The sequence below is a fragment of the Prosopis cineraria genome, unplaced genomic scaffold (genome assembly GCF_029017545.1).
Source record: "Prosopis cineraria cultivar Desert tree isolate PC_DT_omini unplaced genomic scaffold, ASM2901754v1 PC5, whole genome shotgun sequence".
NCBI classification, from domain to species: Eukaryota; Viridiplantae; Streptophyta; class Magnoliopsida; order Fabales; family Fabaceae; genus Prosopis; species Prosopis cineraria.
This window is the reverse complement of record NW_026555336.1, coordinates 38,720,276-38,746,993: the sequence shown is the minus strand read 5'-3', so window position 1 is coordinate 38,746,993 and position 26,718 is coordinate 38,720,276. Positions and strand designations below refer to the sequence as shown.

At 35.4% G+C, this 26,718-nt stretch overlaps 3 protein-coding genes across 7 annotated transcripts; 2 read left to right on the top strand and 1 right to left on the bottom strand.

Annotated features, from left to right (window-relative positions):
• The first annotated feature begins 204 nt into the window (after nucleotides 1-204).
• On the top strand, nucleotides 205-8,989 carry LOC129311142 (protein CHROMATIN REMODELING 19). Its single transcript, XM_054953181.1, has 12 exons — nucleotides 205-819; nucleotides 993-1,110; nucleotides 1,804-1,844; nucleotides 1,940-2,190; nucleotides 2,271-2,451; nucleotides 5,037-5,222; nucleotides 5,313-5,486; nucleotides 5,592-5,750; nucleotides 7,511-7,588; nucleotides 7,697-7,833; nucleotides 8,032-8,250; nucleotides 8,345-8,989. The coding sequence occupies exons 1-12, from the start codon at nucleotides 334-336 to the stop codon at nucleotides 8,505-8,507; spliced, it is 2,193 nt and encodes a 730-aa protein (XP_054809156.1). The 5' UTR covers nucleotides 205-333; the 3' UTR covers nucleotides 8,508-8,989.
• Nucleotides 8,990-11,973: 2,984 nt separating this feature from the next.
• Nucleotides 11,974-15,366, bottom strand: LOC129310618 (UPF0548 protein At2g17695). 3 transcript variants are annotated; one of them, XM_054952513.1, is made up of 5 exons: nucleotides 15,219-15,366; nucleotides 14,351-14,422; nucleotides 14,083-14,259; nucleotides 13,793-13,991; nucleotides 11,974-12,336 (listed from the first exon to the last, which is right to left on the bottom strand). In XM_054952513.1, exons 2-5 carry the CDS (start codon nucleotides 14,407-14,409, stop codon nucleotides 12,148-12,150), a joined length of 624 nt encoding a protein of 207 aa, XP_054808488.1. In that variant the 5' UTR covers nucleotides 14,410-14,422; nucleotides 15,219-15,366; the 3' UTR covers nucleotides 11,974-12,147. The 3 variants fall into 3 exon arrangements, with proteins under 3 accessions (XP_054808488.1, XP_054808489.1, XP_054808490.1); XM_054952514.1 differs by having other exon boundaries at nucleotides 15,239-15,297; XM_054952515.1 differs by lacking the exon at nucleotides 15,219-15,366 and adding an exon at nucleotides 15,000-15,185.
• A 4,300-nt stretch (nucleotides 15,367-19,666) lies between these two features.
• On the top strand, nucleotides 19,667-25,435 carry LOC129311908 (probable uridine nucleosidase 2). Of its 3 annotated transcripts, none has more exons than XM_054954400.1 (9): nucleotides 19,667-19,928; nucleotides 20,231-20,346; nucleotides 20,484-20,543; nucleotides 20,825-20,968; nucleotides 21,093-21,197; nucleotides 21,327-21,423; nucleotides 24,188-24,295; nucleotides 24,373-24,508; nucleotides 25,001-25,435. In XM_054954400.1, exons 1-9 carry the CDS (start codon nucleotides 19,880-19,882, stop codon nucleotides 25,107-25,109), a joined length of 924 nt encoding a protein of 307 aa, XP_054810375.1. In that variant the 5' UTR covers nucleotides 19,667-19,879; the 3' UTR covers nucleotides 25,110-25,435. The 3 variants fall into 3 exon arrangements, with proteins under 3 accessions (XP_054810375.1, XP_054810374.1, XP_054810376.1); XM_054954399.1 differs by having other exon boundaries at nucleotides 19,668-19,928; nucleotides 20,825-21,010; XM_054954401.1 differs by lacking the exon at nucleotides 20,825-20,968 and having other exon boundaries at nucleotides 19,668-19,928.
• Nucleotides 25,436-26,718: the final 1,283 nt, after the last annotated feature.

The window sequence follows — 26,718 nt, the reverse complement described above, 5'->3', positions numbered from 1 at the left end:
ATTATATTGAATTAAATTGATATAATTTTATTAGATAAAAATAACATGATTAGAAGGGATGGGTACATCTAAGAACTTTTCGCGTGACGCCACATTTAGACTCGAGAGTTAAGACTGACAACGTGTATGCTTGCGATGCCCGCGCTGGTCGCTTTCGTCGACCGCCTTTTCCCCTCCAATTCTAATTTCTATTTCTCCTCCCGACTTCGAAACGTTCCCCGAACAAATGGGGACTTCCTGGCTCCTGCGCTCCAACCTCTCTTCTTCAACATTCGGACTTCTGAGCTCTCCCTTCTAGGGCACACATTTCTTATTCATATCCAAGTCTTGACAATGAAGCGCGATTTCTACGAAATCTCCGACGACGAATGGGAGAACCATTCCTTCAAGCCTTCTCGAGTTCTGAAGAAAACACAGACTTCTGCTCCGCCGCCGATCGAGTCCTTTGCTTATAGGTCTGCTAAGCAAGAGAATTCTGATCAAAGTAGCGATGATTGCGTCCTAGTGGCAGACAATTTGGAGGATGAGGATGTGGAACTTGAGGAAGGCAAGGCTGGGGCAGTAGTAAATCGTGGCCGTCGGTTCGTTGTCGATGACGAGGAGAGCGATAGGGATGCTCCGGAAGTGTATGAAATTAAGTCAACGGATGAGGACGAAGTAGAAGAGGACGAAGCGGATGAAAACGATGTAGTGGGAAGGGCTTTGTACAAGTGTTCAAAAATATCTGCAGAATTGAAAAGAGAGCTATATGGGTCATCGGGGACTGCTTGCGATCGGTATTCTGAGTCAGAATCTTCTTCAGTGAGGATTGTAAATCAGGTGCCTCAGGTTTCTTTGTATTTTTGATTTGAGTTCGAGCTTTAATTCAAGCATGCCGAACACTAGTTGTTGTCAGCTTGAGTTAATAGACGTAATGTACGTAGCTTATTGTTTTGTTTGCTGGGCCTTTCGGCTTGATTGAACTAAATTGGATTTCATGAACTGTTTGTTAGGATGATATTGATGTGGCATGCGGGTCTGAGGATTCTGATTTTCAGCCCATCCTCAAGCCGTATCAGTTGGTTGGTGTCAACTTTCTGCTTTTGTTGTATCGGAAGGGTATTGGAGGAGGTACGTATCTTTCCTTAATATGACTACTGGGAAGTCTACCGTTGGTGGCATGTCTTGGCATCAAGTTTTCCACGCTCTCTTGAAGTTGAATTATTTGGCGTTGATTGATATAGTGCGCTATCACGCTGCAATATTCTTAAAGTAGACATTAGGATTTCATGTTTCAGTGTACTTTGTTCCCCAAGTGTTTATCTCTTACACCACAGTTGTCACTGGAACTGCTCAATATGCCTACTCTAGGTAAGGTCTAGTGCTGTTTGGAGGGGGAATCCTCTCCCTTGATGTTAATCATATTATCCAGTGCTGAACCAAATCGAAGACATTTGACCAAGTGGATGGATCCTTCTTAGTTATCTAGTTGCTTAAGGCTTTATTTCAGATGCACAAGGGTATGTATCCGCTGTAATATGAAAAAATTTTACCAATTGTATAGGCATTTCTTTACGAGCGTCTCTATTTTGTGTGAATTATGTGGTTGTCTGGATTATGTTGTAGAATGGCTTGCTTCTATGTACTTGACCTTTTATAGGTTGAGTTCATGCTTATTGAAACAAGATTATGCATTGGCGACCTACGTTTATTTGTTTCAGTTTTTTAGACTTTTCAGATCTTTCTGGTTTATTTTGGTATAAATTTACACACTCGAGATTGGTATAATGCCAAAATTGACATTTGTTTTCATGTGCCATACAGCGATATTGGCAGATGAAATGGGTCTTGGGAAAACGATTCAGGTTTTTTGCACTACCTCTGGATTGCTTGTGTGGCATAATTTTAAATTAAATTTTATTCTTGCCTCATTAGATTAAGAGATGTTTCTGTCTAACAGGCGATCACATATCTAACCTTACTGAAACACCTGCACAATGATCCTGGCCCGCATCTTATAGTGTGTCCTGCTTCTGTTTTGGAAAATTGGGAAAGGGAGCTGCAAAGGTGGTGTCCATCCTTTCCTGTTCTACAATACCACGGCTCTGGACGAGCAACATACTTCAAGGAGTTAAGCTATTTGTCTAAGGCGGGATTACCTCCTCCATTTAACGTTCTCCTTGTGTGTTATTCACTTTTTGAACGGCACAGGTTCATTTCTTTGCATAACACTTCCACTTCTATGTTCTTTTTGAATGTGAGTTAAATTTTTTAATTTATATTATCTCTAGTGCACAGCAGAAAGATGATCGCAGAATTCTGAAGCGTTGGAAGTGGAGCTGTGTTTTGATGGATGAGGCACATGCTTTGAAGGATAAAAATAGTTATAGGTGGAAGAATCTAATGTCTGTTGCACGCAATGCAAACCAGCGTTTGATGCTGACAGGGACACCCCTTCAAAATGATCTACATGTATGCCTATCGTTGGAATGAATGTCATTCATTGTAATGTTGTGGCTCATTCAACATACAAGTTTCCTTCTTCTTAAACAACATTTTGCATACATTAGTGGACTTATTTGTTCCCTTAGAAAAGCACCATTTTTGGTTGGCAATATCACAGTGCAATAGAACTTCTACAATTAAGAGAATTTTGGTCATTACCAGAGTTCCATTGGGTACATGATTCGTTCCTTATAAATTTTCATCTAGTATTGATGTCATTGCTCATTCGTATGTATACTCTTGTGGGATAAGTTATTAGTTTACATGTTGCATATTTTGTTTCCGTGGATGTCAGTCTTCCATTTTTTTAGGGGTGTATCAAGCATTTGTGAGTTAGGTCCCTAAATTGCGTCAATTCACACCACAAATTGCAACTGTTGAACTTGGAGTGAGCTAACTCTAAACACATGAAACCAAGCAAAATTGAAAGTAGGGCACTGGCTTTAGAAGTCTCAATTCTTACCTGTTTAAGGCCATCTTTTTGGCTGAATATGACTTGGTAAACCATCTCCTAAATGCCCCCAACCATTTTTCCTTCCGTTTTTCAGTAGTTTGGTGAATCAATGTTGTAGGGCTCAATGATTGAACAACAGCTGAATTGAATGGTTTCTGGCAAGTTGAAGCTTTGAACCTGTATGGGAATGAGTTGAAGCTGTTCAATCATGAATGGGTTGAACATTTGAGACTCAAACCATGCCTGGCTTGTTTTCTTGTGGTTTGATGTTGAGTGAATTTACAATCTCAACTATTTAGGAGGAATTTGTTGGGATTTAAGTTTAGATAGATGCTGCCTAGTTAGGAATAAAGGGTTAAATTTGGATTTTATTTACAGATAACAGATCCCGCCAAGTTAGGTATAGAAGGTTAAATTTATTTTGTTAAGAACTTAAGCTTGACGCTACATGACTCAGTCTTGGATTGACCTTATTTGTATTTTTTAATGTATTTAAGTGTATTTCTCACACACATCACATGCATATTTTATCATGTAATTTAGTTATTATTATTGTTTCATATATTTAGGGAAGAAGAGATGATAGATCTCTTTTGTTCTAAACTCTTGTCTAATGGTTACCCTGATAGACCTTTTGTTGAAGGATTGGATTGTTAATTTTTTTTGGCATCCCATTGCACACGAAAAAGCAATTTGCTTGGAGAGACCTTTGAGGAGGAGGAAGTATGGAATGCTGCCTGTGACATTAGAAAAAATAAGTCAGCCTCATGGTTTTTCTATTGTTAATTTTCCAGTCTTGTTGCATAAATTGTTCTCACAAACATGTTAAAAAGTCCTGCCAAAATGATAAGATTGGAGTTAATTAGGAATTTAAATTTTACCACTCTTGTGCTGAGGGAAAAAAAGAGATATATCATCTGCGTTGAAGGATCAGATATCAATAAGTTTTGTGTCTTCTATTAACAAAATGATTGCACAAATCGTTTCTAGTAGGGTTAGTAGATTTTTGTTAGGTATGGTCTTCGCTAATCAGAATGCTTTTATCCCAGGTAGGCAAGTTCTAGTTGTGGCTTTGATAGCAATGAGGTGGTTGATGATCTTAAGGGTAAGAAGAGTGACAACACCGTGTTTAAATTGGATTTTGAAAAACTCTAAATAGTTTTACTTGGAGTTTTACCGATAATGATTTTGATAGGAAGAGTTTATAGGAGAATTGGATAAGATGGATTTCTAGTTGTCTCTCCATAGCCTTTTTTTTTTTTTTTTTATTGTCATTTCTGAGCCTAAATCTTGGTTTCTTTCAGTGAGATGAATGAGAGAGACAAGGGGATTTTTTATCTTCTTTCCTTTTTATTCTTGTGATCAATACCTTGATGTGCTTAGTAGATTGCTTTCTGGGGCTGTTCATATGACTACTGATAGTAGCACAGTTCTTTTCCTGGTGATGAATAGGAATGGTTTAAAGAATGTTCTTTTCATCGTCTGGGTTAAAAGTAGATTTGGTCAGGCTGCATGTGGACAGAAATCTTTGTTTTCTCCCTTTCGGTGGTAACCCTAAGTTTACTTCCAGTTGTTCAAAGTGCCTAAATGTTATGATTACTGGGCTTCGCCATTTGTTTAAAATCAAAAGTTCTTTTCTTTTTATTTCTTTGCTTTCTTCTCTTTTCACTGGTTTATCCTCCTTACATGTGATTGATACATCAATAAGTAAAATGTAATTTCCCATAACTGTTTTGTGAATGTTGATTAAAACTGAAGATTGTCAGTGGCAAGACAAGTGCATTATATGATGACGATTTGCAAGTGAAAGGTTTGGGGAAACTGGAGTCCCATAATGAACCTCCAAAAAAGTAGCAATTAAGGATACATAAATCTTCCAAGATGCATTTTCAAAATGTCTAGTGGCTTATATAAGAATAATTAGAACTTGGATTAAGAGAGAAAACAACTTATCTCAGTTAAAAGGTGGCAAGCATGTATTAACAATCTCTCCATGCTTATTAATGTGCTAGCTTTGCTGCATCAATTTTTTTTTTTATATTTTTTTTCTATAACTTTTCTTGCAAAGCCTTGTGATCTTTCATTGAATGTGTTGCAGGAATTATGGTCATTGTTGGAGTTTATGATGCCAGATATTTTTGCTACCGAAGATATTGACTTGAAAAGGTTACTGAATACAGAAGATGGAGATTTAGTTGGTCGCATGAAGTCCATCTTGGGGCCATTTATTTTACGGCGACTAAAATCTGATGTGATGCAGCAACTTGTTCCTAAAATTCAACGAGTGTGTGGATCACCTTTAGTGCTGATTTTGTTTAACACTGTTACTTCATTATAAGCTTGCCTTTCACAAGGCAAAGATGTGTTACTGCAGGTTGAATATGTTGCAATGGAAGTGCAGCAGGAAAGTGCTTATAAGGAAGCCATCGAGGAGTACCGTGCTATTTCACAAGGTCGTATGGCAAAATGTTCTGGGCCTAACTCTAACAATATTCTTGAAGTTCTTCCTCGTCGACAAATCAACAATTATTTTGTACAGTTTCGGAAGGTTCTGGATGCTAAACATATTTAAGCTTTGATATACTCCAGCTATTCTTATTCCATTGAAATTGCTTCCTTTTTGTAGTCATGCATATTTTTGTTCTTCTTTCAGATTGCAAACCATCCCTTGTTGATTAGGCGAATCTATAGTGATGAGGATGTTATTCGCTTTGCTACGAAGTTACATCCAGTGGGTGCTTTTGGCTTTGAATGTACTTTGGACAGAGTTATTGAGGAGCTTAAAAGTTACAATGACTTCTCTATTCACCGGGTAAGACTTCCACCCATGAAAATGCATTTCTTTTCCAACAATTCTATGGCTTACATTTGATAAATAATTATATTTTAAAATGAAATAGAATTTTATTCCATATGTGCGTGCAGCATCTCTAGAAACACATAACAATAAACCAACACAAAGAAACTAGGGAGAGTTACATCTTGCTTCCTGAAATTAGACCTCATAATACGTGGGAGAAAATAGCTTGGGGAATATTTTTAATACGAGGGGCATTTTTAATCATATTTTAGTGATTTCATTTTTCTTTATTTACTTGGTTGTTATTGTCTTCTAAAGTAGCCTTCTTTATCCATAAATATACCCATTTATTTTGTCTCTTTCATCGTAATTTCTTTTTTGTTTGGACTGAGCCCTATTCATCATAATAGAAGGGAGAATTCTAGACTTCTTGTCATACGATCAATCCCCCAACCTCTAAAATCTTGTGACAACGCAGACACTTTTCCTTTACTTTACTTGCAATACTGTAACTATGTGGTTGATGTACATGCAAAACTTTCCTAAACTGGATGTCTCTTAACAATGTACAGCCAGAAACATCCTATTCCTTTGAATAAGGGAAATTCAGCTTGTATAATTTGTTGTTCGTTACTTAATGAAGTATGCAAACAGTGTTACATAGGCATTTAACAAGTTGTTTCTTGATGCAAACACATCCAGAGCACAAGAGTTCTAACCCATTTATGTTTTATTGATATGGCAATTGATTTTGTTTGAAGAGCTAAAATGTTTACTGCTGGTGAAGTTTATTTACAGTATGGACAATCTCATGTACAAGTATCATGATCGAGCCCTCTACTTAAGCTTATAAGAAGCCAAAAAAAAAAAAAAAACAGAAATACACTACAAGTGGTGCTGATAATACTATTGCTGAATAATGAAGTCGAATTACAAGGGAAATAATGATTTCAGTGAATGTCATCCCCTCACACCAATACACTGAAACCAGAAACAAATAATGCTTACTGAGGACATGGATCAGCACAAAATACACACCACAAAACATAAGCCATTCACTAACACATGCTAAAGCAGAAAGAGAAAATGATGAAGAAAGATGATCTTCCTCCACCCCCAACCTGGCATTTGAGAGGCCAAAACCCTCCCAATCCTCACTATACTTCGACAAGACTGAACGTCCTTCTCTCAGGCAGAATTGGAGGATTTAAAGACCAAAAATACTGCCTACATTCTAGCTGCACCTAAACCCTACTCCTATGTCACTTCTTTTCCCTTACAGCTAGGACCCATGGTATAATCTTTTAACCCTTCAGTTTTTGCCCCATCTATTCTTTTCTTCTTAATTTGCTCGTGTAGGTCTTAGCACACTCAGCAGCTCTACCATATTATATCCACTCATTTACGAGCAACAAAGCTCTCGATATTGACGTGAATCCCCAAATATTTGTTTTGAACCTTGCATAGATGTTATTGAAGGTGGATAATCCCTAAACATGAGGGCGTGGGATTCAAGTATAATTGCAAATTCATGAAATGGGCTACTTGGCTTATTACTAGATCATTCTAGCCAGTATTCTCCTGAAAAGGAATAATGAAATTCAAATTTCCTTTATTTTAAACTTCTTATAGATTATTTCCTGATGGATCTTCTTCAATCCCAAGGAGACAAGATATCAAATTTTAACTCCTATTGCACTAATTGATCAGATGAGATATTTTGGTGAATAGTCCAATGCATTTAAATCATTGTCTGTTTGAATGCTTGGCAGCTTTTACGTCATTATGGTGTCAATGATAGAAAGGGTGTCCTTCCAGATAGAAATGTTATGTCTTCTGCAAAATGTCGGGTATGATTTGATTGACTTAAGCAAGTTATTTTATCATCAATTATTGAGAGGCAAGCATAATTTTTGGTTAGACGTGCTCAATTTGAGTTGCTCCTTTGGTTTATGTAGGCCTTAGCAGACCTTCTTCCTTCACTTCAAAAGGGTGGTCATCGTGTTTTAATATTTAGTCAGTGGACATCTATGCTTGATATATTGGAGTGGACACTTGATGTCATTGGATTGACCTACAGACGGCTTGATGGAAGGTACATGCTGAAATTAAGTATGCTTCCTTTATGATGTATGCCTATGCAGTGCTGAGTTTTAAATAGTCAAGGGCACAGGAGTGTCTTGTTGATTTGTATCTCTTTCAGTGAGGTATGCATGTGTGCATGCCCACCATTTTTAAACACTGATGGATGGGTGCAACTTTTCCTTCCTCTGAATCCAACTTTGATTACCAGTACGCAGGTAACAGAGAGGCAAACAATAGTTGATACGTTCAATAACGATACTTCAATATTTGCTTGCTTGCTTTCTACGAGAGCTGGGGGACAAGGCTTGAACTTGACAGGAGCTGATACTGTTGTAATTCATGACATGGATTTCAATCCACAGATTGATAGACAGGCAGAAGATCGTTGTCATAGGATAGGTCAAACGAAGCCTGTAACTATTTATCGGTACTCATTCATCACAATTGTTATTCGCTTGGTTATCGAAAAAATAGTGTTGCATGTGTTGATGGACTAATGCTTCTGATGTATTCCATCGCAGGCTGGTGACTAAGGGTACGGTTGATGAAAATGTATATGAGATTGCAAAAAGAAAGCTTGTATTGGATGCTGCGGTCCTTGAATCTGGCATGGAGATGGACGATAAAGGTGACATGCCTGAGAAGACCATGGGAGAGATATTGTCTGCAATTTTATTGGGTTAAAGTATGGAAGACAAGAAGAAAATTTTCCCTTCTTGCCTCCCAAAGTTGACACTCCTAGTTTTTCAGAACCATCCCAAGAGGTAGGGGAAAGAGGATTGGTAACCCTGATAAATTGGTGAGAAAATCACAAGGTGTACATTAACATTAATCTATAGATGGCACATGATTAGTCATGTTTTGAGTATCAATAGGAGAATGAGTATGAATATCATTGTAATGATTAACCACTGTATTGCACTCATTTTTCTTGAAGCCCCAAAGGGCAGAAGTTGCTTGAGTTGTTGTCTGATCGCAATAGTGGATGTTGTTAACTAATAGCAACGTTTAAGTTTATTTGAAGCTGCAGATTTTTCTGCTCCATATGTTTTTACTCATGATGTTAAGTTCAAAGTTCAGGAGCAGCCAATCTAATTTTAATTGTATTGCTTTCACAACCAGTTGTATGTATTCTGGGTATTTTATGAGATATTAGATTTTGATTATCTATGGCTTTTTTATTTAGAAGTTTTACTATCAATTCTTTTTTATTTTTGGGGGAATACACTATCAATTCTTTTTTAATTTAAACCTCTCACGGGGGTGAACTTTAAAGTTCTCAATGCTTTTGATGTCCTCTAACAATTTATTATTTTTTCCAACGTCACAAATTAAGTTCTTAATTGGCTTCATAAGTATCTCACTTTTTTTTGTTTTGCTGAAAAATGACAAACTATTTTATGAAAAGTTGATTTCAACTTTGAGCATAATGCAGTTGATCCAAACTTGAATGTAATATAAGTATAAATATTAATATAATAAGTGATCGCAAAATATAAAAACTCAGTTAATGTGAAGAAATATTCCTAGAAATATGCAGGGTTTATTTTGGCCAGAGAAATATGTAGGGTTAGTCAACCCCTTTAGCAAATAACAGTATTATTTAAAATCATGTCAAGGCTTTGTCTTACCCCAGAAAAAAACCTTGCAAGTTTTCTTTTCATTTAAAAGGACAAATCAAACGGAAAGTATGTAATGCGAAAAATAAAATGAAAGAACAAAGATAAAAGAACAAAAAGAAAAAAAATTGCACCCAATTGTATTTGGACTAAACATTGTAATAGTTTCACATAATAACAGCGTAAGGTGAATAATACGTTTTGTTCTCTACCGTGTTTATTGTCGACAGCCCAAACCATGACGCTGTGTGTGGCAACAAAAATTAATTTAACAATTGTGCTTGGTATAAGTCCAAGAAATTTTAATTTAATTCAATTACTTTCCTAATTCATTTATTTAATTTAATATTTAATAATTTTAATAACTTGTTTACTTTTAGAGTGGATCTTTAACTTGAGCTTAGTGGTGCGTGTTAGGCCCGTGCAGTGGGAGTGCAACGCATGGCGCAGAAAGCTGGACCCTCCCCAAAAATATTTTTATTTAATATTATGTGGAAGCATGACCCACTTATTAGACATTGCACTGATAAAAATTAGACATCACATTATACTGATGAAAGCAAATACTGCACTTGATTTTAACCAAGAAGGCCAAGAGGTTATCGATTGGGAGTTCAACGATTAACGGTGTTTGGGTTTTATATTTGCTCGATGCCTCGCCTTCTTTGCATCTTCCCGTTGTGGGACTCTTAGCAGTCGCAAGCAACTACGGTTCCCCGGGTAACAACTGATTTCTTTCAACTCTTGCCAAAAAGTCATCTTAAACTTCAACTATCGTAAAAATTTGAATTTTAAATATCGCACTTCTATACTAAAATTATTTAAAGTCAGGGCTTGTAGTTTTGGCTGTTATGCAATATTAAAGTCTGAGTGTCATTTGAAGTTCTGGTGGGAATCGTCACACTATCCAGAAATTGACATTCATTTACCGTGTAAACTGTAAAGTTCTAGTTCATCACCATTTATTCTTTTTTGGTCATGAAAAATCTCATTCGATTCAGAAACGCCCATCAAGGTGGATTAGAATTAAACAAAGAAACGCGGATGGAACAGCCGAAGTTTGTGATTCGTGTGGAGCTCTGTCGTGTTCGTAGGGGATCTCGGTGAATTGTCTTTGTCACTTGCTGTTGCTTCCAAGGCAACTTATTTTGCCTATCCACAGGTTTAAGCTTAGTGGCGAGTTGGGTTCACCTTAGCTTCATTCGCGATCATTTCTTCAATGTATCTTTAGCGTGTGAGATTTTTATGTTGAAAGTTTTTGTTCGTTGGACGTGGAGCAAACGGCATCTTCGATCCATAGCTGCAATCTCCAACACCTAAACGAAGAAATCACCTCCTGGAATTCTCCAAATAACTGCATCAGAATGGAGTAAGCAATGAAGTTTATATTCTCGGGGAAGATAGCAAGTAGAAGGGTAGGCTTGTATTATTTTCAGGTCTGTTTTACTGTTTAGCTTATTGTACGACATTTCTAGAGGGCGATATGATTTGCTTCAGATATTACAGTCAGAACCTTGGACCCGGCTAGGATGGTTTCTGTCCGTGGAAACGAGGAAAGAACGCGAGCAGTTCATGGCATGTAATTTGCTGTTCAAGGACTTACAATAATATCTACATAAAAAGGGTGATGAGGAAAAGAAGAAATCAGAAGGTTCGGATTGTGCTGATGAAGAGCTTTGTTTGATGACTTGGAAGACTTTGGTCCGCCAGGTTTTATTATCAAATTAACCTCGAGACGAAATTGGCATGATATGTGAAAATAAATAGTTGATTTGTTTCAGTAAAGGAAAAGTAAAGATAGACTTCAACAAAAGTAAAGATGGACTTCAATTGTAAAAGTCCAAGGCTGTGTTTGTTATGGAGAAATGATTTTGATGAAAATCAAAATGAAAATAACAGTAGTAATGAAGATAAAAGTGAGTTTTAAAAGTATGTTTTGTATATAAATGAAAATGGGATAAAAAATTATCTAAAAAAATATGTTTATATTTTGAAATGACTAACATACTCATCAAATTAAAAGAAAAAAGATTTCATGTTCTTCGCAAGTCACCACCATCACTGCACAACACAGGGCATGAACTCCAGTTGGAAATCATTGAATGCCCAACAAACAGACACCTTTTTAGATTTGCTCCTTGTACTTATATATAGGATGAATTAAGATGAGAGTTGGGCTAAAAGAATGAAGGGAAGTCACTTCTATGATACCAAACACAAAAAACTCTCAGTTCTACCTCCATTTCCATTTCTCTCCTTTCAATTCAACTGTACCAAACGGTCATAAGAGATATCATTGATTTACCACTGGTACTTGTTATCAATTAACAATTAATTTTATTATTTATTATCTGCTTCCTGCCATACGCAGTCGTAGGCTTTTATATCTGCTCCTTGCTTAGACGCCGTGATACCTAACCTAACCAATGTGGGATTCATGGCGGCAGCTAGAAGGCAATTACGCTGATTCATTCAGTAATATCCTTAAAATTGGGTGGCCCATGGTTAACTACAGTAAATTACGCAAAGTATATGAACTAAGCCGCATTGTTCACATCTTGTAAAAATTATGATATACTATATTCAATTTACAAGGCTTCGCATCCGCCATCTCAATTTACAAAGCAGCATACCAACAGCGTTTTAAGAACAAATACATGAGAGAACTATACTTAACTATATAAGAAAATGATGGTAGACAACAATCAGGATTTTGAGGAATCGATATGTTTCAGCATCACCTTGGTAGATTCATGAGCAAAATGTTTTTGCCTCAGCAAAACATAGGGGTATCCAAGAAATGACAGAATATGGGCAGGCTTTGAGAATGAAAGTACTTCATACCATACCTGGCCTTTCTCATCCATCTCAATTGAAAATCTCTCTTCTCCAGCCTGTTCCCACAGAGATTAATGTTTCAAATAAAACTGATTAGCCAAGAGTCGTCAATACGAAGTACACATATTTGATCCCACATACATAATACGTTACGTGAAATATGAAAAAAAATTAAAATTTTAAGATACAATTATAGATGAGCGTGGATTCAACAAATTATAGCGGTGGGGCTTCATTAGCTAAAAAGTGAAGAACAGTTGAGACTTGAGACAAAGGAATGCTTTAATTTTAATACCAACACAAGCTCAAGTCTTTGGCCAGAAACACCTATAGAAAGCTGAGCTTAAGGTATTATGGTACCTATGAAATTCTTGAGACAGTTAGCTGAGAGGCATACCAACTGAATTTATCTTCTACCCATTTACTTCCAGCACCACGTTTGTCACGGCCAACCAGTATTTTAATACCACGGATCCATGCCAACAACAGTCCACTTTTCACACTCAAGATAAAAAAAAGATGGTCCGGTTAAAGGAAGTCATGCCTCAGAGACAGATTTTTAATGGAAATCTTGAAGTTCTTATTAAATGGCAAGACTTAGCAGAATCCGAAAAGGTAGGGGATGTTAATACCAGCATGAGGTGAAGATTATGGTAAGAGATGTTGGCCCTTTAAGAGTTAAGATCCCCCCCCCCCGGGGCGTCGAGTTTCTTTGTTTGCTACTGGTGGTTGCAGCTAGTTCTCAAGAAAAGCCCCAGGCACTAATTACATGATTAGATATGAAAACAGAAGTGTGTTTGGGTCTCAGAAAACATAAGAACACAGTTAAAGGAACATTGCTGTAGCCGGCAGCACAGGGAAATTACAGAGCCAGACTCACAAAAAAAGATATGCCAAAGACATATTGGATGTTTTATAAATGCAACAAAAGCTTTGGATGAGGAGGTACTTTTAGAAGGTCACGCGTCACATCTGCATCTCCATAGCTGAAGGAACTTAATCACAAATATTTAAGACCGGTAGGAAAGAAGTTTGGAAGCTTTTATGCTTAGATTAAAATCGGGTGATAGCTTGACTGGTGAGCTTTGGGCCGGCTATATGGGACTGAAACTAGCTTGGGATAAAGGATTTGGGAAGATTCTGATGAAGAGTGACTGCATAGAAGCCGTTTCTCTTATTTTGAGCCCCCTCAATGAAATGCATGAAGAGGCTGACCTGATCGAAGAGATTCAGGTGCAGCTAAAGAAGGAGTGGTGTGTGAGCCTGATTCATGTTGATCGAGCACAGAATATGGAGCCTAATACGTTGGCAAAGCATGCTTCGCAACTTCTGCTGGGATTACATCCTATTTTAGCTGATTCGTTGAGCCTATTTAATTTTGAGCATGTGACGTAATTTTGTTTCTTGCTTTGTTTTGTTTTTTCTCGTGTTAAAAAAAAAAAAAAAAAAAAGACTCCACTAACAACCGTGCAGCTCCAAGAAAAAGGAAAGCAGCAAGAGGAAAACACTCACCAGTAAGTGACCACCCTGAGTGCCACTTCCAAAACCAAAGGAGGCATTGCGGTTTCTTTTAGTTCTGCTTTCATTCACATATACGACCTGAAGAGGCATCATGAGCCATGGGAAGAACTCCTTTACACAAGCACAAAACTTCACTCCTTGTTGAACTGGAGTTTTTGGATCAACAAATGCCCAATCCAATCCAAAATGTCTGCAAGTGATATCAGTCATGTTTCAGCATTTTGCCCCTATAAATGTACGTATGCATCAGTAAACAGGAGTAACACAAGGCATAAGCAAACCTCCAATTCTTCAGAGCACTCTTGCCCTTTTCAAAAGTATCAAGACCAGAACCTACCAATACTCGAGCATGATTTAGTAAAAATCCATCTTTGGAGAACCCTTCATCTTCTTTAAGGGAAGACAGAGATTTAGCAGTAGCTCCTCTATATTGAATGTCGTAGTTGAAAGTGCCAGACCTGGTTGACGAGCAAGAGGAAAAGGTTTAACGTTATAACGCCCCAAGAGGCTAAAAATCCATTAAAAAAAAAAGTGAAATCATTTAATTACTTAGCGATGCATGCTTTCTGGTCTTGGAGAGAAGGTCGATGCCAGCACAAGAATACCATCTGCGTTCAATAGCTGTACAAATAGCAGAATTTTAGCAGCAGAGACAGATTTGAATAATAACAAAATACCCTCCACCAGCCACTAGAGAGTAGCTAAAGTGATTGGGGAGTCGGGCAGTGGATGATGGCTCATAGGTTTGATCCGCCTATTGAACACCCAACACATGTACAGACAAACACTAAACCAGAATCAGGTTTTAATTTGTTATAGGAACTAAACTCAGGCAATGATTTACGGAAAAGCAAGCCGGTTGGGCTTGTGGACAAATGGCTAAAAACAGGAACTTCATTCAGTCACAAAATGAAGAGGAAGATAGGCCAAGAAAAATGTATTGTGCTTTAGACATTAGCCAAAAGATGAAGTCGAGATAAATGACAAGAACAGAAGAATTGTGAAAACGAAACGAGACTGTAGAACACAACAAGCTCAAGGCAAGAGATAATCTTTGTCGTATTGTTAATTTCGGAACATGTTTAAGTCCTGCAACATTTAGTGAAGCAATGTTTAATGTCTGAAAGTCAAATAGGTTTCAATGTCATCAAACTCGTCGATATGTCAGGTGCCCAGCTTTGAATTTGCAAGTTCATACACCTATCAAAATTGCTGCGGAGAGGAACTTCAACTTTCGAAGCGGTAATCCGACTGGATTCCCATAAATAGAGAGGTTAACAAACAGATGGAATTTGGAAATACGGTAAAGAGGGGACTCAGGATCCAGAAGCCGCGAGAAAGAGCATGAGTCAACAATAACAAAATCTGAAAGTGATGGAGACGAGAGAAAAGAAAAGAGAAAGAGCAGGCAACAAACCCGGCGGGAAGTGGCCGTACCACTGCACGGTGCAGATGAGGACACCGGAGGAGGCTTGAGAGATAAGGACGAGACCACGTGTTACCAAAATGAGGGATAAGGATCGGACCACCAGAACTCAAAATAACTCCACCTCTAACCATCCAATGCGTGCACTGGTTAAAAAAAAAAATAATAATAAACCATCCAATGCGTGCAATTGGACAGGCCTGGTAGTAAAGCTCATCCCGCGATTAGGCCGTGTCTCTTCCTGACGTTGCACAATCACCATTGGAAGTAATTTCACATAAATAAACATATTTTTTTGTATCCACAGCAATTTCATTTTTTGTATAGCAATAGATAACTAAACTAGCATGATGGGTGCCTGGGTTGAGAGACGCTTTTTTAAAGAGATTAAATAACAAGGTATTGAAAAATGGGCTCATTATTAAATCAGTCAAAATGTTAATTTAAAAGTTAATAATAAAATAAAAATTATAATCAAATCACGATTATATGAGTCATTAATAAATCATTTTATCGAACAATTTAAAACACTAACTCAACAGTTATTTAATTAGCGGGGTTCACTTGGTTCTAGTTATAGGTTGTGAGAATATCTTTTGTTTTCTGTTAAAAGTTCCAAGCTTCCAATTCAACTTGGAGATTGCACGCACGTACCAATCACAAGTGTTTCTCGTTTCAACAATGATTAGGACTTCAGTTTCGGTCAAGACAAAAATAGCAACTCCCGTTGACAACTACTTACAGCACATAATTATTTGGATCTTCAATCTCCTAACACTATCAATAGCAAACACACCATCACACTCAAAGCTGGGGGGTGGGGGAGTCTTACTATAAGAGTTTTTTTTTTTTTCCTTTTTAATTTAGTTGGGCAATCTTTAAATTGAGCTTCTAATATATTTTTCTCTAATATCATTTATAATGTCCTAACTTCTTAATTTTATTTCTTATTTTTATCTACATCACTGATTTCTATATAAAATAATAGATATTTTAATATCTTAATATTTTAAAATGATAAAGATTTATATTTTTAAAAATACTAAAAATTAAAAATATTCACTATTATTGAACATCAAAATATTAAAATGTCTTTTATTTTATATAAAAATTAATAATAAAAATGAAAAATAAAATTAAAAATTTTAGACATTATAGAAACATTAGAAAAGATATGTTAGAGGCCCTGGCTCTTTTAAATTTAACATGTTGATCCTATTAAATATCAAATAACTGTATTGGAGGGGGAAAAAAGCCATATTAGGTTGTTTTTCAGCTTTAATTTTGTGCACTAAATATGGTGGAATTAGAGTCCTATTTAATCAACGAGTCTTGTTCATATCGCTACCAATGGTCTATCAAATGAAGGTGGAAATTCAGATACTGAAATCTCATTCCATTCGAACCAATGATTTAAGCGATGAATAATAATGATGACTTGTTGTACATGATCTTGACGGGAGATCTGTAGATCCAGGTTTATGTTGGGAAAAAGTTAATATTTTAGTCCCTATAGCCTATGCTAATTTAAAAATGAGTCCCCATGTTTTTATTTTTATTTTTAATTTTTAGAAAGTTAATCATTAAATTTTCATTCCGCTTGTAATTGGGTCCATATAGCGAACTTAGTTTAGGCTGATCATGGGTAAAAGAGTCCAGGGAATACGTTCGCCATTTTCGATATAACACAGATTTTAAAAGTTTTTTTTTTTCCTTTGATTCTTGATACAAGGTAAAGTTAGAGTGGTTAATTTTTTTTTTCTCAGATTTATTTTATTTATTATGGTTTGAATTCTTAAACAACCATTTATCAAGGTTATTAATCGCAAAAAATGACAAAAATTAAAAAGTTATGTCTTTTTTTAATAACTTTTAGAATATAACTATAATTGCTCAGTAAATATGAAATTAGTCAATGTTTCTTTATATTAAAGATAAGGGAAAATATACTACATGGTTAACGAAATTAACAGTTAGGATGATATGGCATTAGTTAGCATTGGACACTTTTTTTCCAGTTGTTACTTAATTTTACTGTATAAGTAAAATTTGGATAAATGTTATTTATTTTTATATTGTTAAAAGTTTTTTGTTATTTTACTGGATACAAAATTAAAATAAAGGATTAAAAGATAAAAATATTCAAAAACTTGTTGACTGAAATGTTAGGTATCATTTTTTTTGGTCAAGGTGGCATCTAGTATCCTTGAATCAAGAATAATACTCCCTCCGTTAAAAAATGTAAGATATTTTTAACCGAATCTCACCCCCTATAAAGTAGTTACATATTTTATAACCAATCCTATCTTTTTATATTTATTCCAATTAAATAACCTACAATAAATATAAAGTCATTATCAATAGGGACACTTTTAAAAAAAGGCAATAATTACACCTCAAAAAATTAAAAATACCTTCTATTTTTAAACATCCAACTCCTCAAAAAATATTTTATATTTTTAAATAGGGAGAGTACATAGATATCTATAAACTTTTTTTGGCAAAGGCATCCTTTCTTATCTTATTAAATTTGCCCAACATTTATTAATGTTGATTGTTAAAAAAGGAAACGTACATGAAATGCAAAAATATTCAAAAAAATAATAATTTGTGAGTACCCTGCATCATTGTTAATTTAAGAATATCAAAAACTTTAAAAAAAATTCTTAATATTTTTGCTTTTTAACCAAGCATCTCTAATTCATATTAATAAATGTTAAACTATTTTAATAAGTTGAGAGATTTGTTAAAAAAAGTTAATGGCTACTTAAAGATACTGATTGCTTTTGATGAAAAAGTTATTGACAGCTTTTGCCCTTTGACTCTAAAATAAATTTATAAAAAATATTTGTTATTTAAAAAATATACTACATGGTTAACGAAATTAACAGTTAGGATGGTATGGCATTAGTTAGCATCGGACACTTTTTTTTTCCAGTTGTTGCTTTAATTTTACTGTATAAGTAAAATTTGGATAGATGTCATTTATGTTTATATTGTTAAAAGTTGTTTGTTATTTTAATAGATACAAAATATAAAATAAAGGATTAAAAGATAAAAATATCCAAAAAAAAATTGACTGAAATGTCAAGTATCATTTTTTTTTGTCAAAGTAACATCTAGTATCCTTAAATCAAGAATAATACTCCGTTTGTCAAAAAATATAAGATATTTTAACTAAATTTTACCTTTCAATAAAGTAGTTATCTATTTTTCAATTAACCTTATTTTTTATATTTATCTTAATTAAACACCCTACAATAAATATAAAGTCATTATCAATAGGGATACTTTAAAAAAATATAATAATTATATCTCAAAAAATTAAAAATACCTTATATTTTTAAATATTCAACTTCTTAAAAAATCTTATATTTTTGAATAGAGAAAGTACATAGATATCCATAAACTTTTTTTGGTAAATGCATCCTTTCTTATCTTATTAAATTTGCCCAACGTTTATTAATGTTGATTGTTAAAAAGGAAACAAACATTAAATGCAAAAATATTCAAAAAAAATGTGAGTACCCTACATCATTGTTAATTTAAGAATATAAAAAACTTTTAAAAAAATTCTCGATATTTTTGCTTTCTAAGCGAACATCTCTGGTCTATATTAATGGATGTTAACTATTTTAACAAGTTGTGAAACGATACCTTTATTAAAAAAGTTAATGGGTACTGTACTTTGTTAACTTAAAGATATTGATTGCTCTTGATGAAAAAGTTATTCAGAGTTTTTGTCTTTTAATTATAAAATAAATTTATAAAAAATATTTTTCTTATTTAAAAATTATAATATAAAAAGTAAAAACTCTTTTAATGATCCAAATCTCGTCTCAGCCATCAGAAAAAATTTTTCATTATGATATCCCAAATCCTTCCATTCATTCGTGTATTTATTAGCCCCATCATGTATATCCTCAGATCACTCTACTTGGCTCCGTGGACTTTACAATGACCTGTTACAAGCTGAAAGTTTTAATGATCAACTTCTAAACTGTTAAATCTTATATGGAGCTGATCGAGAAAAGTAAAATCTATGGGTATTAATTTGAAATCAGGGTAAATTCTAGGACTTAAAATTCTAATTTTTCCATTTTATTATTCTATTAAACATTGAAACTTGTTCCGATCTTTTTTGACCGAACTAGTTCCGATCTGATGCGTACATTTCCCATATTCCAGACAATAATGAAGAAATATTTGGTTTGGCGCCACCTAAATCATTTGGCGGTATCCTTTTCGGTGCACTCAGTTCCACGTCGGCATATTCTGTCCGCTTCTTAAAAAACAAGCAACGAGACATGCGAATGTTTATTTTAAAAATATATTTTTTAATTTTTAATATTCTTACTCTATTAAAAAATTCATCTAATTCTAACAAAATTATCCTGCATAAACTTTATGATAATTTTTCTATCTTTCTTCTTCGAGCAGAGAACTATAATATCTTATCTTTCTGGTGACGGAGCAGATTTGGTTAAAAGAACAAAAGAACTGGGGCCAAAGAGTTTGCCGTATCGGCTTTCTTCGGACCCAACGTAACCCTTCATCTCTGTTCTTTCTGGCTTTTTAACTGTACATTCCCTTCAGTTTCAGTACTTTCGAATTATTTTCATCTTCCTTTTTCCTCTTATAAATTCTCGGTCATGGCATCGGAACCAAAGAAGATCATAATAGATACTGACCCTGGCATTGGTAGGTCTTCTCATTTCTCGATTGGATCCTTTTTATTAATTATTTGCAACTTTTTTGCGCTAAATGGAAAAAGTGCAACTCATCTGATAGAACTTAGAAGATGCTAAAAGGCAAAAGATGATACGCAGTTATCATATAATTGACCGTCAATGAGTTTTGAATGTGTTCTTTTTAGAATCCTTGCTTTGGCCGAAAAGGAAGAAAATATTCTTGTCTTCCCTCTTTGGTAGTTGATATAAAGTGTTAAAATTCATTAAGATTGTTGACTCGAGGACAAAAGTCATGGCACTTGTTTCATGTAGATGATGCCATGGCAATATTTCTGGCATTACGATCGCCTGAGGTGGAGGTCATTGGACTTACAACTATTTACGGAAATGTTTACACCACGCTGGCCACCAGAAATGCCTTGCATTTGGTAAAGTTGTGGGGTTTGATCCCTGGTTCTGGGTGGCTTCTTATTGTAAATTTATTAGATGTTTGTCGTAATTGAGACAACTTGACTTTCATCATTTTGTTAGAAACGTCCTTACTTGTGTAATATGTCCAATGTAGTTAGAGGTTGCAGGGAGAACTGATATACCAGTGGCTGAAGGCTCCCATGTCACGTTAACTGTGAGTTCTTCATCTCTGTCAGATTGACTCTGTTCAGGGATCACTGATTTGCATGCACCAACATATAACTCCCATTACCATCAGATTCATTTGATTTCCCAGCATCCTAAACGATTCGAGAATGTGGGCAGACTTATTTACGTTTTTAGAGAAATGATAGTAACTGAATATTTTCCACTTGTTTGTTCCTTGCAAGTGCAATGTAGTTGGACCCCTCAATTAGAAAAAAGTGTCACCCTACTTATGATTCTTCTAATTGTCTTAATCTTCATTTCTTTAAGAAAGGAACAAAACTTCGCATTGCTGATTTTGTCCATGGTGCGGATGGGCTTGGCAACCAAAATTTCGCTTCACCTGTAGGAAAGCATATTGAAAAATCAGCTGTTGATTTCCTGATTCAGCAAGCAAAGAACAATCCTGGCGAAGTCACTGTAGTGGCGTTAGGTCCACTTACAAATATTGCATTGGTCTGATATATGGGTAATTTTGTGTTTGCTTGTTACCCTTTATGTATTTTATCATTTAATGATAAAATGTCTATTTGTCTAGGCTATCCAGCAGGATCCCGACTTTTCTAAAAACATTCGCCAGATTGTTCTTCTTGGTGGTGCTTTTGCAGTGAATGGCAATGTAAATCCAGCTGCTGAGGCCAATGTGCGTTCTCAATCATGGATTGAGAGTTTGAATATAACTTCTTGAATTGATAAATTATTGTTGGCCCCTCTCTCTCTCTCTCTCTCTGATCCTTGTTATTCCTAAGCTTTTTTATTCATTTGCTTTCAGATATTCGGTGACCCAGATGCTGCGGATGTTGTATTTACTAGTGGGGCAGATGTGGTGGCAGTAGGGATAAATGTCACGCACCAAGTTGTCTTGACAGGTATACCCTTCAGCAAATTCCACTCCATTCACTTCTGTTGTAATTCTATAAACTTTTGTCTGTGTTTGTATTCATAGTTTCACTTGTATAAATCCGATGTGGCTTGCAAATGAATTTCATCAGCAATTTTAATTTGTTTTTTGGGTATTTTTAAAGTTACTGTTCTTTAAGAGATTTTCAACTAATATCTCAGTCCAATTAAACTCCTACATTTCTTCTTCAATTAATTAGTCATTGTCTGAAAATCTTCATTATTTAATGGATAAATTGACGGAACTGTGCCCATCATTGTTCAGAACTCAGATGCAACAAGTTATATTTGTCCTGAATGCACAAGTAACCAATCTATTTTTCTATTAAGTTTGTCTGAACCTGTTCTGCGAACAGACTTGATAGGGATTCCATGATGGTATAGGAGTGAAAAATAATGATAGATTGTGATAGGAAGCAGGTACCTGCTATAAAGAATGGATGAGCAATATAAGCTTGGTCTTGATGACTTTGGAAGAGTTTTTGTTCGTTCTTTCTCTGTGAATTTTGTGTTCTTCAGGGACTTGTTAGGACTATTTTTATCTAAGTCAGTAGTGAAGGTCGACCCAAGCTGCCTGCATGTGCATGAGTAGCAACCAAGTTAGAAGATACAGGATGTTACTTAGGGAAGTGGCGACCATATGGATTGGTGTCTACAAGAAGGGATATGTAGCTCGTAAGGAAGTAGGGTTGGTCATAAGATTTTGGTAGATATCCATGAACGGACATGTGCCCAGTTCTTGGAACATAGAAGGTTTCTGCAAGCTTGCAATTAGTTTGTTGTATGCTTAGTTTTACAGGTTAGAGTAGTCACAGCAGGTTGTTCTGCTGTGAAGAAGCCTCATTTCCCTCTCTCCAATTCTTTATCGTTCCCATGGTGCACTTATGCTGAATGTTTCCTTCCTAAAGCGCTAAAATATGTTTTTTTTTCCCCCTTGAAGGCTGAGTTTTTACTCACCTTATCTAAGGGAGGCTATAAGCTTGGGGTCAACCTACATCTATAGCGTCAGTGAATTAGGAGAGAAACTCTCCATATGATGGTTCTAACGGCAACTTGGGGATTTTAAGTTGGCTGAAAGAACCCAGAAGGATTGCCTGAAGTCATATAATTTAATATTTATGAGTTCAAGGCAATTCAAGTAATTTCTTCTCTTGATGGGAATGGCATCTTTGTACACATGGGGGGATCTTGATTGGCATGCTTCTTAGGTCAGGCAGTCTCATGAAGGTTTTTCTCTTTTGTTAAGTGTGTGCTTAAATGAGAATTCTTTACCAGTGCTGTGCTTTTGGGGGCAGTAGTGCCTTTAGTCATGGTGTTGCAGGAACATGAAAAGAACCTGCTGGAACTCAACTCATGGTCAACAGAGAGACTGGAAAAATAGCTAAGGTACTGATATTGACATGGAAATATGGTCTTTTGGAAGAGCTTATAACTCACTTTAAGTGAATCTCTCCCTTTAGGTCACACAACAAAAAATGACTCACTCAAGTACCTCATTAGACAAACACTCATTAAAAGCACAAATAAATTAATCACTAGGACTGTTGAAGATTATATCTTTCATGCTTTTTATCTCGGCTTTGTCACTTTCATTATGTCTCTTTAGTCAATGCTTATTTCCTTCTCCTCCTATGTATTTTGCCAAAGAGAGGAAAGCTTAGTTCAGCTTTATTGTTAGCCTCTTTCCTGGGATCTGATTGGCAGGTCCGCTGCCAGTCCCTTTTATGTGCTTGCACTTGTTCCATTTTATAAAGGAAGAATCAGAGAGAACATCATTCTTGGATTTCTTACAATTCAAGAACATGATACACATGCCAACTTTTGGGAGGTTGGCCCTCTCGAAAACCTGACCAAAAATCTCCTTACCTGCTTTCTTCTCAGATTTTCTAATATACCCCACTAAAATTCTCTGTAACTGCTCCCTCTAACCTTTTTGTCACTGTTCCCTTCTTTCGCTCTTCTACTTTTCTGGATCGTTCATGTATTAATTATATATCTTTTATTGGACCAGCAGTTCCTGGTTTTCCTACCTTCTTCCCTCCCATTTGTTGCCTATTATTAAGTTTTGGCTGGGAGTTCTGGAGCAGTGTGCTAATCAGAACACAATAAACCCTTATTTTATAGTTGATTGGAGTTAGAAAGCATACCTTTATGTCTCAAAGGCATGGTTTTGCTGTTAGAATGAGTAGACTGATAGGTTGAAATAAGTGTGTTGATAACTACTGTATTGGACTTATACTAGCAATACCACACTCTCTTGACCTTATTTATGATTATTAATGAAAATATAGTGAGCCTGATAAATCAAGTGAATAGTCCTACTCACTATTTTATTCTTCTCCCCTCCTCCCCTCCTTTTTCTCCTATTGCAATTGACATAGCTTTGTTGATGTTTAGTTTGATTTTGCACCTGCACATGGGTGGTTTTAGGAGATGCTCGTCCATGGATTATACTGGATGAGCTGAAAAACTGCTGCTTGCTTTTATGATGTTCATTTTATTTCATGTTTTGCTAGTATATTTTCTTGGCCTGAATGTCTTGCTGGCGTATGAAGTTTTGATTTGTGAGCTTATGATAAGAATTATTGTTGTACCTAAAATCTGGAATACACATTCTTAGCCATCGGTGTGAGAACTTGGCATCAGTTTGAACAATATGATGAGATTAGAATTAATGCTGTAGCAAACATCATTTATCTTTTTTTTTTTTTCCGGTCACCAATGTCTATATAGCTGCTGATCGAGAGAAGTTGGCAAGTTCAAAAGGCAAATTTGCGCAATACTTGACAAAAATCTTGGACGTGTACTTCTCTTATCATTTTGAGGCATACGATACTACAGGTTTGTCTTGTCGATTGGTTTAAGAACTAGAAGGGATCCCATGATCTGCTTAACTATTATAGTTGACTTATATGCAGGTGTTTACCTTCATGACCCAACGGCTCTTCTTGCAGCTGTTAATCCTTCACTTTTAACCTACATAGAGGGTGCTGTTAGAGTCCAAACTAATGGCATCACGAGGGGGCTCACGATACTGTATAATAAACAGAAAAGGTAAACAACGCTATGAGGCCGTGTTCCTTGAGCATTCAGGGTCAAAAGCATTCATCTAATTTTTAGTTTTGATATATGCAGGCCTATCCGATAACAAGTGCTAGCCACTATTATATAAAATCAACAAATAAGATTTGTAGTTAATAAAGATTTCTGATGTAAAATAAGATGTCCATGACAAGATACAAATAAAAGTATAAATTTACTGAGCTGAAATACTAATATCCTCCGAGTTATTGTGCTGTTTCGGAGTGTTTGGACATCTTTTGAAATGTATAAATGTATTTCAAAGTATGCTGAAATATATCAGACAAAAGAGTCTGACAATGCCAACGCATAAATACAGCATACGTATTGATATATGCCGCCTTTTTTGATGCACTGGCGCTTCTTATGTCAACATTCTATTGTTATTATAATCTTCTATTCCCTCATTATACTCATCTTTAATCATTTGTAACTGCATATGTATGCTTTCTTTGGTATAACCAGGTTTGGTGAAGTTACTGAATGGTCGGATAAACCATCTGTCAAGGTAGCTGTGACTGTTGATGCTCCTGCTGTTGTTAAGTTGTTAATGGATCGGCTTATGGACTCATGAACCATCCATGAAGCCGTTTGATGATAATTGAAGAGGGCATCTGGGTTAGGGGTTCTCAAAAACTGTGAATCAAGCAAACCAACGAAGCCCAAATGAAATTGTGTGGTTGGGTTCAGTTTGAAGGCCTGCGTTTGGGTTTGTTCCTGGTTTATTTGAGATCTGACTTATTTTAAATTTTAAATACGCTTTGAAAGAGTTTAAATTGAATAAAAGCTAATCAGGCCTTTAAGATGTCTTGAAGCTCCTTTGTACTTTGCTCCAAAAAAAAAAAAGAAAGAAAGAAACTCCTTTGTACTTTTTTTGGCCACAAAAACTTCATTGTACTATTAAGTGTCGACAGCTGTGCTAATTTCGGTCAAGTATATTTGAGATGACTCAATGCGGTTGATACGTGAAAAAGGTCAGATTGTTTTTTTTTTTTTGGTAATAGAAGTTAATTTAATTTTTTTAACATACATCTAGCAAACAAATAACCAACCATGGTTTTATTTCAAGCAAGATTTTGAGTCTAAATTTTGTGTCTAAAAAATTGCTGTCGAAAGAGTTTCACACATGTATGATGTAGCCTATTTAACTCCATTCAAATTAGTCGAGTTTAATGTGATTGTCAAAAACGGATAAGTATTATAAAATTAATTTAATAAATGAATGACTACTTTTTCTTTTTATCATCGTTTAGAATCACCTTTTCATGCAATAGAGTTGTAGTTCAAATATAGTTTAATGACAAAAATGTAGTGTTCATGAAACAAGCACATCAACTGTTTCTAGCGATTGCCCCCTAAAGCTTACCAGACAAAATAGCAACGGAATTAGCAAAGACGTCCTTGGCAGACGAAATGAGGCGGGGTTATAAGATATTTATAGTAGAAACAACCAACACCAAATTGGTTCACGCGAGATTAAGACCTTTGGGTTTAACTAGCTGTAATTTAGTGGAGTGCGAGAAGTTCAATCAAGTGGAAAAGATCCAATTTTTTTAAAGCAACATTTCAAAACTACAATGAGTTATTTCCATTTAGAACCTAATAATACCTAAATGTAAAATGATCGACGATACTATATATTGGATAATTGTTATAAAAAAAACACAATTTGGATAAAATTTCAAGGGAGGTGCTTCTTAATAGAAAATAGATCCTCTCGATATTCCCTCAATATTTTTTCTCAGTACACGGTGTAGAGTTACTTAAAAGTTCCTTGAAAAGAATATTAAGATAAAAAGTTAAAATAAAAAAACTATATACACACAAATTATATGCAAGTTAAAAAAAAAAAAGTTAAAGGAGGTGGGGGCTTGAGAGGACCGATTTCAGTCCCTTGATCCTTATAATTCTTTTAGATCTTAGGACAAATATTGTTCTATTTAGATCCTTCAGTGTAATTGTCCAACAAGCAAACAAATCTTCGGACATAAACTAGCACATAAAAATGCCACATGACTGCTGAGTTACAAGATTGATCCTAAGCTATAGGGCATGGTTTGTTCACAGGGATTCTTTTTCATTTTTTTTAATATCTATTATATTCTTAAATTAGTGTTTCGTCTCACTCTTCTTCATTATATGTAGAATAATTTTCTCCATAAAATAGTAATATTGCAAATAAC